General features: G+C 42.3%; 2 protein-coding genes across 6 annotated transcripts in view; one reads left to right on the top strand and one right to left on the bottom strand.

Annotated features, from left to right (window-relative positions):
• The window catches only part of CFAP61 (cilia and flagella associated protein 61), a 127,977-nt gene extending 126,206 nt beyond the window's left edge, over positions 1–1,771 (bottom strand). For 4 of the 5 annotated variants that reach the window (XM_081872598.1, XM_081872602.1, XM_081872601.1 and 1 more), the window contains exon 1: positions 1,648–1,771. The gene's annotated coding sequence lies outside the window, so the exon portion shown is untranslated. Of the gene's footprint in view, positions 1–858; positions 961–1,647 lie in introns of those variants that run through there. The other variant, XM_081872599.1, reaches the window with a different exon arrangement.
• Positions 1,772–1,790: 19 nt separating this feature from the next.
• On the top strand, positions 1,791–16,635 carry CRNKL1 (crooked neck pre-mRNA splicing factor 1). The gene is made up of 14 exons (XM_081872725.1): positions 1,791–1,895; positions 4,621–4,773; positions 5,627–5,718; positions 5,832–5,990; positions 6,405–6,571; positions 7,471–7,649; positions 8,913–9,083; positions 9,206–9,397; positions 10,281–10,340; positions 11,079–11,159; positions 12,361–12,600; positions 12,814–12,915; positions 15,483–15,731; positions 16,396–16,635. Exons 1-14 carry the CDS (start codon positions 1,848–1,850, stop codon positions 16,558–16,560), a joined length of 2,058 nt encoding a protein of 685 aa, XP_081728851.1. The 5' UTR covers positions 1,791–1,847; the 3' UTR covers positions 16,561–16,635.
• Positions 16,636–16,868: the final 233 nt, after the last annotated feature.

Below are 16,868 nucleotides of genomic sequence, written 5' to 3'. Positions count from 1 at the left end.
CTTGGGAGCACTCCACTCAGAGCACCTCACAGAACTTCAGGGTGTGTGTGTGTAGATTCCCATGAAGAATTTGTCTGATCTGTCTGTTATCCAGGTGGTGTGGATCAGGTGAATTCACCTGAAATAGAGGACAGGAGAGGAATCCCACCAAATTTCTCCAGAATCCCTAGTTTTGTAAGGTTATGCTACTGTCCTTAACACCACTACAGAACTCTAGGAATGGCAGTTGAAGTAGCTGTCTGCGCAAACTGATGGGAGAGAAGGCCTAAATGTGTTGAATGGAGATTATTTCAAAGTGAAGTGTGCATAGAAATGGCATGCCTTGAGTACATTCAGGTATAGAGAAAGAAGTTGATAATTTTTGGAGTGTTACTGAGTGTTAAAAGGAGTCAAAAACATGAAAGGTTATACTAACAAGTGCAATTCTGTCACTACAATCTGCAAGAGTGAAGTCATATTAAATGCTCTCTCTCACAAAAAGTTCCCTACACATTGTAAGTGGCACATCAAGGACAGGACAATTATAAACCTTAATTAATTATACATATATACATACATACCCTGCCTTTGTCCCAAAACAGGACTCAAGGTAGTTCACAGATTAAAAAAAAAGAACCACTAAAAATGTTGGGAAAAAATCATTAAAAACAATTAAACATTGATAGAATTAAAACTATACATATATAAAATCTATTAAAAACATACAAATAATTGCAATAAAAAGCACATAAACCTTTCCCGGTGATGTGCTAGCTTACTAGGTGGAGATCATTACAAGACATGAGCATCTCCAACCTGCAGGCTGAAGCAATACTGAATTTTACCACCTCATTGCTGTTCTTGGGCTGCTCTACAGACCTTATGTACCAGAGAAAGATGGAAGAGTTATTGTGAGGAGAGTTCTCTGGTCTGCACCCTGGACAGAGTATGAATCGATAAGTTCTCCACACTAAGAAACAGTTCCAAAGTTTTACTGCAAATTGTCTTTAACTCGGTTCAAAAAAGCACACGTCAGAAATACAAACCAACACATTGCTCTTACATACAAACCAACAACTTGCTATGCTGTTCAGTTACCTTTAACTTCGTATTCTTAATATAGTCCAAGAACTATTCTCTCTCGGACCCCAGGTAAGCGAGTTACTTCGGAGAGAGAGCCAGCCTCCCGGTTAACATAAACACGAAACCAGAGACTCCGCCCTCGCCTTGCAGCTTAGCCGCGCCAGCACCTCCGGCGCGGGATGCTAGGCCGGGCCAGCCGCTCCTGGAGCAAAGCGGGGCAGCAGGATCCCGCCCAGGCCCGCCTCGCCCGCGGCGGCCCCTGGGGAGGAAGGGGCGGGGGGGGCTGCCCCCCCCCGGGACGCAGAGAAGAAGCCACCGGGCCCTGGACCCCCTCGTCACCCCGGAGCCCCTTCTTTCCTCCCTTGTTCCCGGGGCCGCTCTGCACCCACCCTCCTTCCCCGGGCGAATCCCGCCCCGCAGCAAGTTCGGGCTTCGCTTCTCTCCCCCGCAAGCGCAGACCTCCGCCTGGATCCCTCGCCGGCTGGGTCGGGATGAAGGAGCCCTGCCCGGGAACCGGCCTTCGAATCGGGGCCGTGGGGAGTTGGCAGGGATCCCTCTGCTGGGGGACAGCCGGGGGGGACTCACCTGCCCAGCCGGGGCTGCCGCCCGTCCGCGCCGCCTTCTTCCGGGACTCGAGCTCCGCTCGCGAAGTGGCTCGGACGCGCTTGGCCGTTGCTATGGCGACGCAGAGGCCGGGCCTCCCGCCGCGCGCGGCATGCTGGGATGCTGACGGGGTCAAAGGGGAGGGGGCGGGGCCGGAGACCCGCTCGAGACAAGAGGGCAAGATGGCGTCTACGGCGGCCGGGAAGCAGCGGATCCCGAAAGTGGCGAAGGTGGGGCGCGGGATGCGGCCTGGGCCTCGGTGGGCCTCGCGAGGCCTTTACTTCCCGAGCAAAGCCGAATGGGGGGCAGGAAGCAGGCGGGAAGGCGGCGGCGGCGGCGGGGGAAAGCCGAGAGCATAGATGGCAGGGAGCGGAAAGGGGGAGGCAGGAGCCTTCCTTCGGGCTCTGGTCGGGCGGAGGAGGAAGGCGGGGTGCAAATAAATGTGTTACTTATTTATTTAGAGCATTTGTACCCCGCTCGTCAGCCCAAAAGGCTTACATGAAATCGAAACAAGACATTCCCAACCCGCAGGCTTACATTCTAACGAACAAACAAACAGGCAGATTAATAAAAATGCAACGCACGAGGAACAAGGAAGGAAGTGGGAAATAAAACTCTAGAAAAGGCACCAATTTCTAGACAGTTAACTGTATTTATAATGGGTCACACTGGTTGGCCTCCCGTGGATGCTTTGCTTGAGATTAGGTGACCCTCCGGGAAGCTTACAGCTCTGTAGTTGCATGATAGTACAGCAGCAGTAGTAGTAATAAAGATGCTTAGGAAGGCAGGTGCAACCTGATGCAGAAGAAGATGGGGCATTTCATGAACCTGGGACCCCCAGGGTCATGTATTCCCCTACAGGAAATACCGGAGTAGACCACCAGCGTTTCCACCATACAGACCTAGTGCATTGAATCAGGAGGAGAGGATGCGGTCAAAGTTCCCCCAAGTATAAGGCAGTGATAATTAAGAAACTAAGCCTGGGAGCTGTAACCCCCACCCCCAGATTCCCTCATGAAACTGATCTGCATCATGACATTAGTCTGAGGAAGGATCATGGGGGAAAACAAAACCCAGATGATGACCACCAGCAGAATGCTGCTGCTGCTGCTGCTGCCAGTGAATTTTGTGCCCCCTAATTTCACTCTTCTGGAGGGCGGTACAAATGCCCAACCCTCATTTCTGGCACTTGCAAAATGGGACAGCAAAATAGGAGGGATACCTCCTATTGGCTCAGCCACACAAACGCAACCTTTTCCCATGGAGTTGCATGCTAATTCAGAAGTAAAGCAACACTACTAGGTTTGACCATACTGAAACCCTAAATGAGGGGTTTTGTTTTGTTTTGTTTATTGAATGTATATGCCACCCTTCATCCAAGCATCACAGGATGGCTTACAGTATAAAAGCACAAAAATACATTTGGACTGGGGCTTGCTTTTGAGGACCAGACTTAAATTCCATGCACATTTGGTTATACATAGTGGGATTTGGTTCTGAGTAGATGCGGGCTGGGACGCGGGTGGCGCTGTGGGTAAAACCTCAGCGCCTAGGACTTGCCCATCGCATGGTCGGCGGTTCGAATCCCCGTGGCGGGGTGCGCTCCCGTCGTTCAGTCCCAGCGCCTGCCAACCTAGCAGTTCAAAAGCACCTCCGGGTGCAAGTAGATAAATAGGGACCGCTTACTAGCGGGAAGGTAAACGATGTTCCGTGTGCTGCGCTGGCTTGCCAGATGCAGCTTGTCATGCTGGCCACGTGACCCGGAAGTGTCTTCGGACAGCGCTGGCTCCCAGCCTCTAGAGTGAGATGAGCGTACAACCCTGGAGTCTGGCAAAGACTGGCCCGTATGGGCAAGGGTACCTTTACCTTTACCTAGATGCAGGCTATAAAGTAGTTTTGTTTACTTTTTTAGAGAAGAAGAAACTTTAGCAGGCACAGTTTGTTGTGCAGAAAGCAAGAAAAACTGCACTTGCTGAAATTTCTTTTCCTTCACAACTGTTAAAACGAATGGGAGTCATTTGTATATTGCCACCCTCCCTGAAAGGGAAGTTGAAATAAAGTATAGCCACCACCCTTTTATTAAGCAAATTTTGGATGACCCAACCATTTGCTGTCTTGAGCAGCACAAAACAAGTGGACCAAAAAGGATTTTATTGTGACCACAGTAAAACTATAGATTGACATTATTTTTTATTGTTGAATTCAGAGGCAACACCTGCCCTATCTGGCAACATTGTGTCAAACTGCATACAGTCAGCCACCATCTTAATGGCAGGGCATTGGTAGAGGGCATGCTGATTAATTCTACCTTTCCTAATGATCATCATGATTCATGCAAAATGTACAGTTATCTATTAGGATACTTTTTTTTAATGAGAAATTGCTCCTGACAGCAAAAACAATGTCTGTAAAAACTCAGTGTGTAATTCCCAAATTACAAATAACTAAAAATGCTATAAATAGATTACATCTTGGAATCAAAAAGTGTTCTGATAAGAATGGAACAACCAAAACTTCAAACAAAATAGAATCATTTAGATTGTGTGAGTGTAAAGAAAGGGTTAATTCCTCTTTGGTGAATGACTTAATTTTTTATTTTTGAAAGGCAAATTGACCTGAAAGATTGCATTTTGTCATGGCCAACATTTCTATCATAGCATCACATACACTGCATGAGCGAACTTTATTGATTTTTTAAAAAATGACTTTGCACATATATTTCTGTTTCACAAGAAACCCTCTAGGTAACTTTTAAGAATAAAATAAAATATTAAGAATATCTGTTGCAGTGTTGTCCTGAATTACAGAAGGTTTCTGGTACTTTTACATAAAATATTTTATATATATATATATATATATATATATATATATAGTGAACACTTGTGGAATTACATTTGTTACCTCCATGCATAGAATGCTAAAATATGTCATCACAAGAAATTGTTTGCCCCTCAGGTGAAAAACAAAGCCCCAGCAGAGGTACAGATCACAGCAGAGCAACTTTTAAGAGAAGCTAAAGAAAGAGAACTTGAGCTTCTTCCCCCACCTCCTCAACAGAAGATCACAGATGAAGAGGAGCTAAATGATTATAAACTTCGAAAAAGAAAGGCAAGTAAACATCATGCTTATTGAATGCTAAATGTTTGGTTTTATTTATTTGAACTTGTATCCCAGAATCTCTTGATGTGTAATAACTTGTTGAAACATACTGTAACCTTTAAAAACCCTTTCCCTCCGTGGCTTAAGTCTGGCTGCCTGATGCTAACCATAGAATACATTGCTTCCTAAAAGGTTTCATTCTAGGGACGCTCAAGAGGAAGGAGTTCTATACATGTGGAAGAGCTACTCCAGACTTTCACTAGCTATTAAGAACACATCTTCATATGCAGTTGTCACTTGCTGGGTTTTTGGGGGAACATGATGATATATAAGAAAAGTAGTGTTCTCTAAGATAGCTGCTTCTGAGAAGTGCTATCAGTGGATCGATTGATAAAATTATCCTTTAATAGTGGCATTTCAGTATTTGTCATTATTCTTTCAACAACATATATCATTCAACACCTTAGTCTCTAAGCAGTGTACAGTAAAGTTAAAAAGATAAAATCAGTAAAGCCATAAAAAATTAAATGCCTGCTGAAATAAAGGTGCCAAAAGTTTGACAGGGAGGGGGCCTGTCTGATCCCAGCTGGGAAGAAATTCTACAGAGTTGGGCCCACAATACTGAATACATAGTTGTGCATCTGAGCCATGGGACCCCACTATCACAAACACTCCTGAAGACCTCAGTGATCAAGGCAGGGTTATAAGGAATCAGGCAGTCCTTAAGGTATGCTGGACCTAAATCACATGACTGAATACTTCTCCATGATTAAAAAACAACAACAGAACTCAGACAGTCAAATTTCTTACCAATCTCCTTTTGGTTACACAGTACAGTTACACACTCTACTTTTCTCCCTAGACCTTTGAAGATAATATAAGAAAAAACCGGACAGTTATCAGTAACTGGATCAAGTACGCACAATGGGAGGAAAGCCTCAAAGAAGTACAAAGGTACTTTGTTAAGAGTTGCATTTCAAGCACCAACTGTATGAATAACTTACAGTGTCCAGCTCTCTATAATATGAATCACACATGTATTAATTTCAACAATGTTTTGCACTCAGGGCTCGTTCCATCTACGAACGTGCTCTAGATGTAGACTACCGAAATGTCACCCTTTGGCTGAAGTATGCCGAGATGGAAATGAAGAACCGCCAAGTTAATCATGCCCGAAACATCTGGGATCGTGCTATTACTACTCTACCAAGAGTCAACCAGTTCTGGTAAGCGAAGTATGGCTTGCTGCTTGGCAGACAAATCAGTAAACCAGAGTATATCTTCCTCTCTAAATGGGTGACAAAGCATCCATTTCTGATCATCTGAAAAGTATTTGATAAAAATAAATAAATACTGTATTGGAAAGTGTCTTTTTTGTATTCTATAGATTGTAGTTTTCTGAAAAAAAGAGACGTCACTGCATCTTGCATAGTTATTGGTGAACTATTTGCTTACCCTGGGCGATGACCAGGATCCAAAATAGGAATCTGTACTTGGGTGTGCTAGATACCAAATGTGCAAGCACCCTGTATTCAAGAACCATATGTGATTTTAAAAAAAGATATTAACTAGAACATAGACTTATGTGTGAAGAGTGATTAGCCTGGGTTAAGCTTCTTACGTTGCTTTTATTTGGAAAGGTACAAATACACTTACATGGAAGAGATGCTGGGAAATGTTGCTGGAGCCCGCCAGGTGTTTGAGCGCTGGATGGAATGGCAGCCAGAAGAACAATCCTGGCATTCTTACATTAACTTTGAGCTGAGGTACAAGGAGGTGGACAGAGCACGCTCTATATATGAGAGATATATCCTTTTGAGGCTGCTTCTATTTCAGCCTAATGTTTTACTTTTCTGTTGTTGCTTTGTTCACATTTTGACTTTAGGCCAAATGAAAGCAGCATCTTTCCAACCTGGTTATCTGCGGAATGTAGAAGTTATAGGAATTTGGATGTTGAAGGAGAAGGGTACTAACTTACCTGTCTTCCTGACAGCTAATTTCCTGTGTTGAGGAATATTGTTTTTACTTTGAAGGAGCCTTCAGTCATGTGATTATTCTCTTGCCATCTGAATCCTTAGAGGCCAGATACAAGTGTTTCACTTCAGAGACAATTAGGCCCTGTGTGTCACCTTTTTATCTGCTACTGAAACTTAGCAGCAAAAGACGCCATTCCAAAAGCATGATCCTATGCAGACATAGGTGCACCTTGGCTCCCTGTTGGATGAGACTACATGTTGTGCATTCAGTTATGCTCAGTGACCGCAATGCTTTCACTAATTCTGCCTGGTATGAATTAGGCTTTGAAGAAACCAGTTTTTATCTTGAATGTTGTTGGGTTGAGAGTAACATAACAGGAGACGTGCTTAAACATGTGAAAAGCATGCAACATTGGAAGGAAGGGATTTGCTTTCACATCAGGACTCACATGCACAAAAGTGTTTTGGAGGTTATATAGGATATAGGTGCCCCTTAATTCTGCCAGCTTGATTGAGATTTAAAAACAACAACAAATTATTTGAGTCTTGCTGCATTTACCAGTTTCCCAAAATTTTAGATCTGTATCCTAAATCATTCTGTTTCCCCATGAAATATAAAACTTCACCATCCTTTTGTTATCCTTGCTTAATATATTTGTGGCATTTTATTCTTAAAAGTTAGAAGTTAAAATGAAATTCTTCATACTTTGAATTCCTTAACATCTTCCACTTGTCATTGTGCATCCTGATGTTAAGAACTGGATCAAGTATGCCCGTTTTGAAGAAAAACATAGTTATTTTGCCCATGCAAGGAAAGTATTTGAGAGAGCAGTGGAATTCTTTGGAGAAGAACATATGAATGAGCATCTGTATGTAGCTTTTGCCAAATTTGAAGAGAACCAGAAAGAGGTAACATTTTGCTTATTAGAAAATATAGCTTGCATTTTGCAATCGAATGTATGTTTTTGACTGATACTGCAAAACTTTCCTTTCCCAGTCAGTGTTTCCCTCCGCCAGATTCCCATCCATCTGTGCTTGTTCTCCAGCTTGCTCTGTATGGGTTTGTTAGTTGCCTGACAGTTGCCTGAAAAGGTGAAGGTGTCTTGCTTTCAGAGTTCCTATTTATCAGGTCTGCATGTGTGTGCTAAAGTCCACCTATCAATTGTGGACATTCTTTAAGAATTTTATACCTTAGTGAGCAAGTGAAGCCCAAACATCTTCATTCATTTTCTTTCTCAGTATCTCAAGGCAGTTTGAGGGTTGGGGGAGGAAGTGGGAATGGGGGAAAAAGTTAAAATTTTACATATTGGGCATGATTTATAGAATCATAGAACTGTAGAGTTGGAGGGTGCCCAAGGGTCATCTAGTCCAAACACCTGCAATGCAGGAATCTCAGCTAAAGCATCCATGACAGATGGCCATCCAAACTCTGCTTAAAAACCTCCAAGGAAGGAGAGTCCACCACCTCCCAAGGGAGTCTGTTCCACTGTCGGAACAGCTCTTACTGTCAGAAAGTTTTCCTGATGTTTAGTCGGAATCTCCTTTCTTGTAACTTGAAGCCATTGGTTCACCTCCTACCCTGTGGAGCAGGAGAAAGCACGCTTGCTCCATTTTCCATGTGACAGCCCTTGAGATAGTTGAAGATGACTTTCATCTCTCCTCTCAGGCTAAACATCACCAGCTCCTTCAACTGTTCTACATAATTTTAATATGGAAATAACATTATTTCAGTAGAACATTACTTCCAAATAAATTGCTTAAGTATTGTGACTTGGGTCTATTTGTTTCTGTTGTTGTCGGTTTCTAGCAACTAGACCACAGTGCAACATAGAACTTATATTGGACTTCTTGGTTTTAAAAAAAAAATGTTAGCTTATATATATTTGAGCAAAATGAGAACCTTGTTATATGCTCAAGCTGATAGTTGTATCTCTTGCCTTGTATAACTTTACTCTGAGAAATGGCTGAGGATTTGAGTTGTGAGTCAGTGCACACGGAGTCAGATTGTTGGTTCATCTAGTCCTGTACTGTTTATTCTTCAAGGTCTCAGCCAGGGTTCTTTCCCAAGATCATCTGCCTATCCTTTAACTGAAAAGCTTGTGCCAGAGAGTGGTACTACGCATTCATGTAGAGCATATTTCTCTATGCTTTCTAAGCTGTTGCTTTTTCCAGTTTGAAAGGGTGAGAGTAATCTATAAATACGCCTTGGACAGAATCCCAAAGCATGAAGCTCAAGAGCTCTTCAAAAATTACACCATTTTTGAGAAGAAGTTTGGGGACCGACGAGGAATCGAGGATATTATAGTTAGCAAGAGAAGATTCCAATATGAAGAAGAAGTGAAAGTGAGTGCAACAACTGCTGGGGGCAAATGGAAGCATAAACTTTTATGACAGTTCCCTGAACTGCCATCTCCAGAATACTACTAGGAACTTGCATTTCTGAAGTTCTCTATTCTCTCTTAAAGGCTAATCCACATAATTATGATGCCTGGTTTGATTACCTGAGGCTTGTGGAAAGTGATGCGGATCCTGATGCTGTACGTGAAGTTTATGAACGAGCCATTGCCAATGTTCCTCCAATTCAAGAAAAGAGACACTGGAAGAGGTATATCTATCTGTGGATCAATTATGCACTGTATGAAGAGCTAGAGGCAAAGGTACAACTCCTGAATTTCTTTGATTTTCTGAGTAACCAAATGTGACTTGAGTTTACCTATGGAATTATTTTAAATAAATCATTAATTTGTGTGTGTATATGTGTATATGTATATGTATAAATGATGACTCATTCAAGTGGGCAAAATCCATTTGCTGCCCTTCAATTTATTCTGCCCCCTCCCTGTCAGTTAAAAAACAGTAACAATCAGAACAACATAAACAGTAGAACAATGATTAAAAGCAGCATTTAAAAACTAAAACAGAGATAAAAATACGCATCATTTATTTAAAAGCCTTGGAAGTAAAAAGGCTTCCACCCAGTGCCCACAGCATGGGCACCATGTGAGCCTCTCTGGGAAAAGAGTTCCACTGCCATGGTGCAATAGGGGAAAGGAGCACCTAGCATTACTTTCACCCTCTGGTTACTTCCAGAGGTCTTGTTAAACAGTCTCAATGCATAGGCAGTTTGGTGTACAAGAAAATGGTCCCTGAGAAAAGGGGGCCCCAGGTTGTATTAGGGCTTTAAAGGAATCTGAATTGTGCTCCGAAATAGAGCAGAAAACACTAAAACACTTCGAGCCACTGGTGTGATATGTGCCGAATATCTAGTTGCAATTAGTAGTATAGCAGCTATATTTTGAACCCCTTAGAGAGTAAAAGGGGGAATGAGGAGAAATGGGGACAGGAAGAGAAGGTGAAGAGGGGGGAAAGCTGATGGTGGAGAGCTGTAAGCAGGTCTAGGTTTCTAGAGTAGGAGTACAGGTTTAAGTAGTATAACTAACACAGGCAACAAGATAGACAATTTTCCTAAGGGGCATTCTGAATATAATTGCTTAGAAGCATTTGTTCTGAATATGTGACAAAGAATGTGTTCTTTCTCAGGATCCAGAGCGGACAAGACAAGTGTATCAAGCTTGTGTTGAACTCATTCCTCATAAAAAGGTACTACATTCTGTTGTATGCCTGGGGTTCGTACATAAGGGTGTACATGTGTGAGTGGAGGTCATTTTTCACCTCAGTTCTAAGTTCAAGAGTCCCCCTGTCTAGAAATATTGGCCCTGTTTTGGCTATGGTTCACTGAAGCAATAAAAGCTGTTTGCAGTTGATTTCTCCCATAGTCTAAACCTGTTCACATCCACTCAGAAACAAGTTACACTTTGCCCCATGGGACTTGCAGGAAGGTAAGTGAACATAGGCTTGTCAGAGACAAAAAAGACAGCTACACAATGATGCGAGTTCTCTGGGAAAACTTGAATTGGAAAATTGCCTATGCAAATTAGAACATTTTCTGATGTCCCTAGAGAGTGATATTATATGGCGATGTATTTACTTCTATTTATTAAACTAATTAAGAATTTTGAAACTGCCAAGCTTTTCTAATATTTATTTGCAACTGGCATCCATTAATTGTTACTCTTGAACTTATGAAACAAAATATTCAAGGGAAAAGAAAGCATTGGACAGTTTTCTGCAGAATTTACCGCCTGCCATCACTGCAGCAACACACACAGATATGGCTCTCCATGTGTTTCAAAAAAACTCTTTAATGGGGGAAATGATTTGTGCTTGTTAAAAACCATTCTTTGGGACAAGTTTTCTGCTTTGGCATATTTAAGAAGACATTATTTTAGTTGATTGGAGGCATTGCTCTCAGAGAATCTATATTATTTCTCTTTTCAGTTTACATTTGCCAAAATATGGCTGTTGTATGCTCAGTTTGAAATAAGGCAGAAGAATCTCCAGTTTGCCAGGCGAGCATTGGTAAGGAAAATAAAGTGATTGTCCAAGTTAATTCCTTTTTGATACAATGAGGGTGATCAGCTGATCTGTCATGATTTGTAATGATTGTTTAAAGAAAATGTTTATTGATTTGTATTTGCATATTGAACAACAGTTACAGATAACAAAACTTGCTATCTTGTTTCATATAAAAGCAACAGTATTTCTCCAGCTCTGTAATTCTATAATTATGGGGCTATACAGTTACTGAAAGTATCTGATTCAAATGGTTATTCGATACTGCTAAAGATCCTTCCATATTTTATCAAGGGGCAGTTTTTGAATTTTGTTGTTAGCTGTTGAAGTGAGGGTTAAGTGTAACACTGCATTTCCCAATGCCATAGATAACCTTCTACCAGTGATCATTTGCATTTGTCCCCAGAGATGGACCGATCTACCCAGTGGGGTTTCTAAGCTGAATTGGAAGGGGAGGGTCAGGCCACTTAGAATCATAGAATCATAGAATCCTAGAGTTGGAAGAGACCACAAGGGCCATCGAGTCCAACCCCCTGCCAAGCAGGAAACACCATCAGAGCACTCCTGACATATGGTTGTCAAGCCTCTGCTTAAAGACCTCCAAAGAAGGAGACTCCACCACACTCCTTGGCAGCAAATTCCACTGTCGAACAGCTCTTACTGTCAGGAAGTTCTTCCTAATGTTTAGGTGGAATCTTTTTTCTTGTAGTTTGGAACCATTGCTCCGTGTCCGCTTCTCTGGAGCAGCAGAAAACAACCTTTCTCCCTCCTTCCTTCCCAACAAATTGATTTAGCCTATAGAAATGCTTCATCCCTAGTTTGCTTCTTTAACCAAGTTCTGGTAAGGAAAAGGAACCCCCTGGACCTGATCAGCACTATGGGCACCACAGGGTAATTGACTTTCATTTAAGGAAGGGTCTTTCTACCACCATTAGCCATTGGACCACTTGCCAGAAGTTTTGTCTCTCTTTTGTCTCCTGCACGTTTACTGGTGGGTCTGACCTTTTGTAATGTATATTGAACAGGCCCAAAATATAACATTCTAACCATGATTGCTGTAGTTGTCAGGGCATGTCAAAACTGGGAGTGAGAATCAGACCTTAGAAGCCCACTCACTGTACTTTTGGGTGTGCCTCAGAAAGCATGTTTGAATCTCGTGCTCTTTCTCTAACAGGCTTTGGGCAATTTCTGACTCTACTCTTTACAGGGAACATCCATAGGTAAATGTCCAAAGAACAAACTGTTTAAAGGCTACATCGAACTGGAGTTGCAGCTACGAGAGTTTGATCGTTGCCGGAAACTGTATGAGAAATTTCTAGAGTTTGCACCTGAAAACTGCACATCATGGATCAAGTTTGCAGAGTTAGAAACCATTCTTGGTGATGTTGATAGGGCCAGAGCTATATATGAGTTGGCTATTGGCCAGCCACGATTAGACATGCCAGAGGTAAGAGGGCTGCTGGAGTTTGCTGTGCTCTGCAGCATATTTTTCTCTGAAGGGAATATATTATAACTCGGCTAATATGGGAGTAATAAGCAGATTTGGATTTTGAATACAAAGTGCAATGGTCTGCTGCAGCTGATTGCCCAGACAACCTATTTATGTGGGAATGTTCACTTTGCTGTACCTTAATAACTGGCCTGTCTGCTTTCCTACTAGGTTCTTTGGAAATCTTACATAGACTTTGAAATTGAACAAGAGGAATATGAGAACACAAGAAATCTTTATCGGCGATTGCTTCAGAGAACGCAGCATGTCAAGGTATGTACTTGGTTAGGCAGAACTAGATTCCACTGTAGTTCATCGGTACAAAAGGCTGTGTGCAGTTTTTTTGCAGCTTAAGTAAGCCCACTGGAGAAGTCATAGAATCATAGAATCCTAGAGTTGGAAGAGACCACAAGGGCCATCGAGTCCAACCCCCTGCCAAGCAGGAAACACCATCAGAGCACTCCTGACATATGGTTGTCAAGCCTCTGCTTAAAGACCTCCAAAGAAGTAGACTCCACCACACTCCTTGGCAGCAAATTCCACTGTCGAACAGCTCTTACTGTCAGGAAGTTCTTCCTAATGTTTAGGTGGAATCTTCTTTCTTGTAGTTTGGAACCATTGCTCCGTGTCCGCTTCTCTGGAGCAGCAGAAAACAACCTTTCTCCTTCCTCTATGTGACATCTTTTTATATATTTGAACATGGCTATCATATCACCCCTTAACCTCCTCTTCTCCAGGCTAAACATGCCCAGCTCCCCAGTCCTTTGACCATTTTGGTTGCCCTCCTCTGGACACGTTCCAGTTTGTCAGTGTCCTTCTTGAACTGTGGTGCCCAGAACTGGACACAGTACTCCAGGTGAGGTCTGACCAGAGCAGAATACAGTGGCACTATTACTTCCCTTGATCTAGATGCTATACTCCTATTGATGCAGCCCAGAATTGCATTGGCTTTTTTAGCTGCCGCGTCACACTGTTGGCTCATGTCAAGTTTGTGGTCAACCAAGACTCCTAGATCCTTTTCACATGTACTGCTCTCAAGCCAGGTGTCACCCATCTTGTATTTGTGCCTCTCATTTTTTTTGCCCAAGTGCAATACTTTACATTTCTCCCTATTAAAATTCATCTTGTTTGTTTTGGCCCAGTTCTCTAATCTGTCAAGGTCATTTTGAAGTGTGATCCTGTCCTCTGGGGTGTTAGCCACCCCTCCCAGTTTGGTGTCATCTGCAAATTTGATCAGGATGCCCTTGAGTCCATCATCCAAGTCGTTGATAAAGATGTTGAATAAGACCGGGCCCAAGACAGAACCCTGTGGCACCCCACTAGTCACTCTTCTCCAGGATGAAGAGGAACCATTGATGAGCACCCTTTGGGTTCGGTCAGTCAGCCAGTTACAAATCCACTGAGTGGTAGCATAGTCAAGACCGCAAGTCAGCAAGGTTGTAATTTAGGCTACCTTGGTAGAACTGTTAATTTAATTCTGGTTTGCTTAGAAAATGAATGAGTTTATTTCGATAGGGTTGCCTTTAAAATTGCTTCAGAATTTTAAGGCCTGGGGCAATATAGGCCAGGAGAACTTACCGAGCTCTTAAACAGCATACAGCATGGCCCACATCACACCCAAACTGATCCATCTTTCAGGGCTTTGGACCAATAGAGCAAAGAAGCCAACTTACTACTACATACAGTGGTACCTCGGGTTAAGAACTTAATTCGTTCTGGAGGTCTGTTCTTAACCTGAAGCACCACTTTAGCTAATGGGGCCTCCCGCTGCCACTGTGCCGCCGTCCAATTTCTGTTCTCATCCTGAAGCAAAGTTCTTAATCTGAGGTACTATTTTTGGGTTAGCGGAGTCTGTAACCTGAAGCGTAGGTAACCCGAGGTACCACTGTGTTGAAAAGCAAATAGTGTGGTGCCTCGGTTTAAGAACAGCCCTGTTTACGAACTATTCAGTATACGAACTTTGCAAAACTGGAAGTGTTCTGGTTAGCAAACTTTACCTTGGTCTAAGAACAGAATCCAAATGGTGGAAGCGCACCAGCGTCAGGAGTCTCATTAGGAAAAGCACGCCTCGGTTTAAGAACGGTTTCAGTTTAAGAATGGACTTCCGGAACGGATTAAGTTCATAAACTGAGGTACCACTGTTAGATGTTGCCAACAGTGTAGGGACAGCTTGCATTTTTTCCAGTTGGAGTGATGGTCCAATAAACAGTCTGCCTTTCCTGTCTTTGGCCGCAAGGTGGAGCTACAACCTGTCATATCCATGACATTTGTCATGCGGAGTTGAGTGAGGGGAAATGTGGATAGGGAATTCAGCCATCCATCATTTTAAGTTTTAATGCCTCTGGTATAGGGAGTGACTAAATTAGAGACCTGCTCCATAATCCACATCACAATCACCCCTGAAGCTACTGGGCAATACAGTCTTTGTTTAGCAGATCCCCTATATGTCTTGTTCCTCCATTCAAAATGTATGACAATTCTTCTGTTCAGATGGTACTTTCTCTCCCTCACCTTTCCTTACCCAGTTTTTAAAAAATTCTTATTTTTGTGTGTGCTTCTGAGAGCAATATGACTTCTAAGTCATACACTTAGAAATAAAATAAAATAATTTAGATTAATGCTCCATTTTAATAAGAACAATAAAAAATCCAAAGCACCTTTTCTCACATCTATAATATATTCATTGCTATGAGCGCTGCATGCAACATATACAGCTCCAGAGCAGAGCACTTGATATGCATTATATAACAATGGATTCGTCTTAAACCCTTTGGCAGCCTGTTTTCCTATGTAAAGATTTGCCATATACCCTAATATGGACTTATTTGGTTTTGCTGTAGGTGTGGATCAGTTTTGCTCAGTTTGAACTCTCAGCAGGGAAAGATGACAGCTTACCACGGTGTCGGCAAGTATATGAAGAGGCTAATAAAACAATGAGAAATTGTGAGGAAAAAGAGGAGAGGCTTATGCTTCTGGAATCCTGGAGAAACTTTGAAGAGGAATTTGGAACCGAATCCAGCAAAGAGAGGGTAGACAAACTCATGCCAGAGAAAGTCAAGAAGAGGAGGAAACTTCAAGCTGAAGATGGGGTAAGAGCACAAGCTGGAAACCTGGCTTTGCATGCTTGGTGGTGGCTTTTCAAGAAACAATTTATACACCAGCAGAATCAAGTGAAGGTTTGTGTGAGCTATACTAGTGTGGGCTGTGTGGAGTGTATAAGTGTTTGTGCGCACACACAATTCATTGATTTACTGTTCAATTTTGTTCATAAATTCTGTTGTTCAGTAGGACTTGCTATCAGGTACACATGTATAGCAGCCATAATTTGTGTACTGCTTCATAGCAGTGCTTTTGAAGTGGTATGCAATAAAAATTAAAAACCACTCAAACCAAAACCTAAGTATTCATAGAATCATAGAATCATAGAGTTGGAAGAGACCACAAGGGCCATCGAGTCCAACCCCCTGCCAAGTAATAATATAAAAGTTTCCTAAAACACATGGCAGGTGGAGCCTAGGCTTCTCCCTGGCACTAGTTTTCTATGGGCAGCTTTTTCTGGAAAGGAGGGCATTCAAAGATTCAGCTTCTTAATCCGCAGCATGAAGTGCTATTATGCTGCTATTTTAAACTGTCTATGAAACATCAACTATTGCATGGAAACACTAGTGAGAGCAGGAAAATTTATGGTTTGATAAAGAAGCAAGCAGGCATAATGTTTTGGGTGTCTAATTATGTTAACTTTTCTCCTTCTAGTCTGATGCTGGCTGGGAAGAATACTATGATTACATCTTCCCAGAAGATGCTGCCAATCAGCCCAACCTCAAACTGCTTGCAATGGCTAAACTCTGGAAGAAGCAGCAACAAGATGATGATCCAGAGAGAGATCCAGACAAGGATGTGGATGAAAGCAGTCCCTAATACCACACTTGCTTTCCCTGTTCGATTTTGTACAGAATTTTTGCCAATGAATACAATAAATATTTCCAAAAAATATCACTGGCAATGTTTGAAATGCAAGAAAGAACCATTAACACTTCACCTAGTAGTAGTAATGTTATGTGTCCATGTGTGGGAAAAAGAGATGGGCAGCACCAGAAAATGAAATTAGAAGTAAAGCCCTGAAGCATTATTCACAGATGGAAATTTATTCTTTTATAAAAGATTTCCATTGCCCCAATTACAAAATCTATAGATCGGAGAGGTTCAGGCCTGAGAAATGAGCTATT

The sequence above is a fragment of the Podarcis erhardii genome (assembly GCF_964252035.2).
Source record: "Podarcis erhardii genome assembly, chromosome: 8".
NCBI lineage: Eukaryota > Metazoa > Chordata > Lepidosauria > Squamata > Lacertidae > Podarcis > Podarcis erhardii.
Note: the sequence above shows the minus strand (reverse complement) of the source record. Positions and strands in the feature narration are given on the sequence as shown.

Coding starts and splice junctions, on each gene's coding strand:
- CRNKL1 (XM_081872725.1), top strand. CDS start 1,848: ATGGCGTCTACGGCGGCCGGGAAGCAGCGGATCCCGAAAGTGGCGAAG. Junction 5,991..6,404: donor CCAAGAGTCAACCAGTTCTG/GTAAGCGAAGTA, acceptor TTATTTGGAAAG/GTACAAATACACTTACATGG. Junction 10,341..11,078: donor AACTCATTCCTCATAAAAAG/GTACTACATTCT, acceptor TTCTCTTTTCAG/TTTACATTTGCCAAAATATG.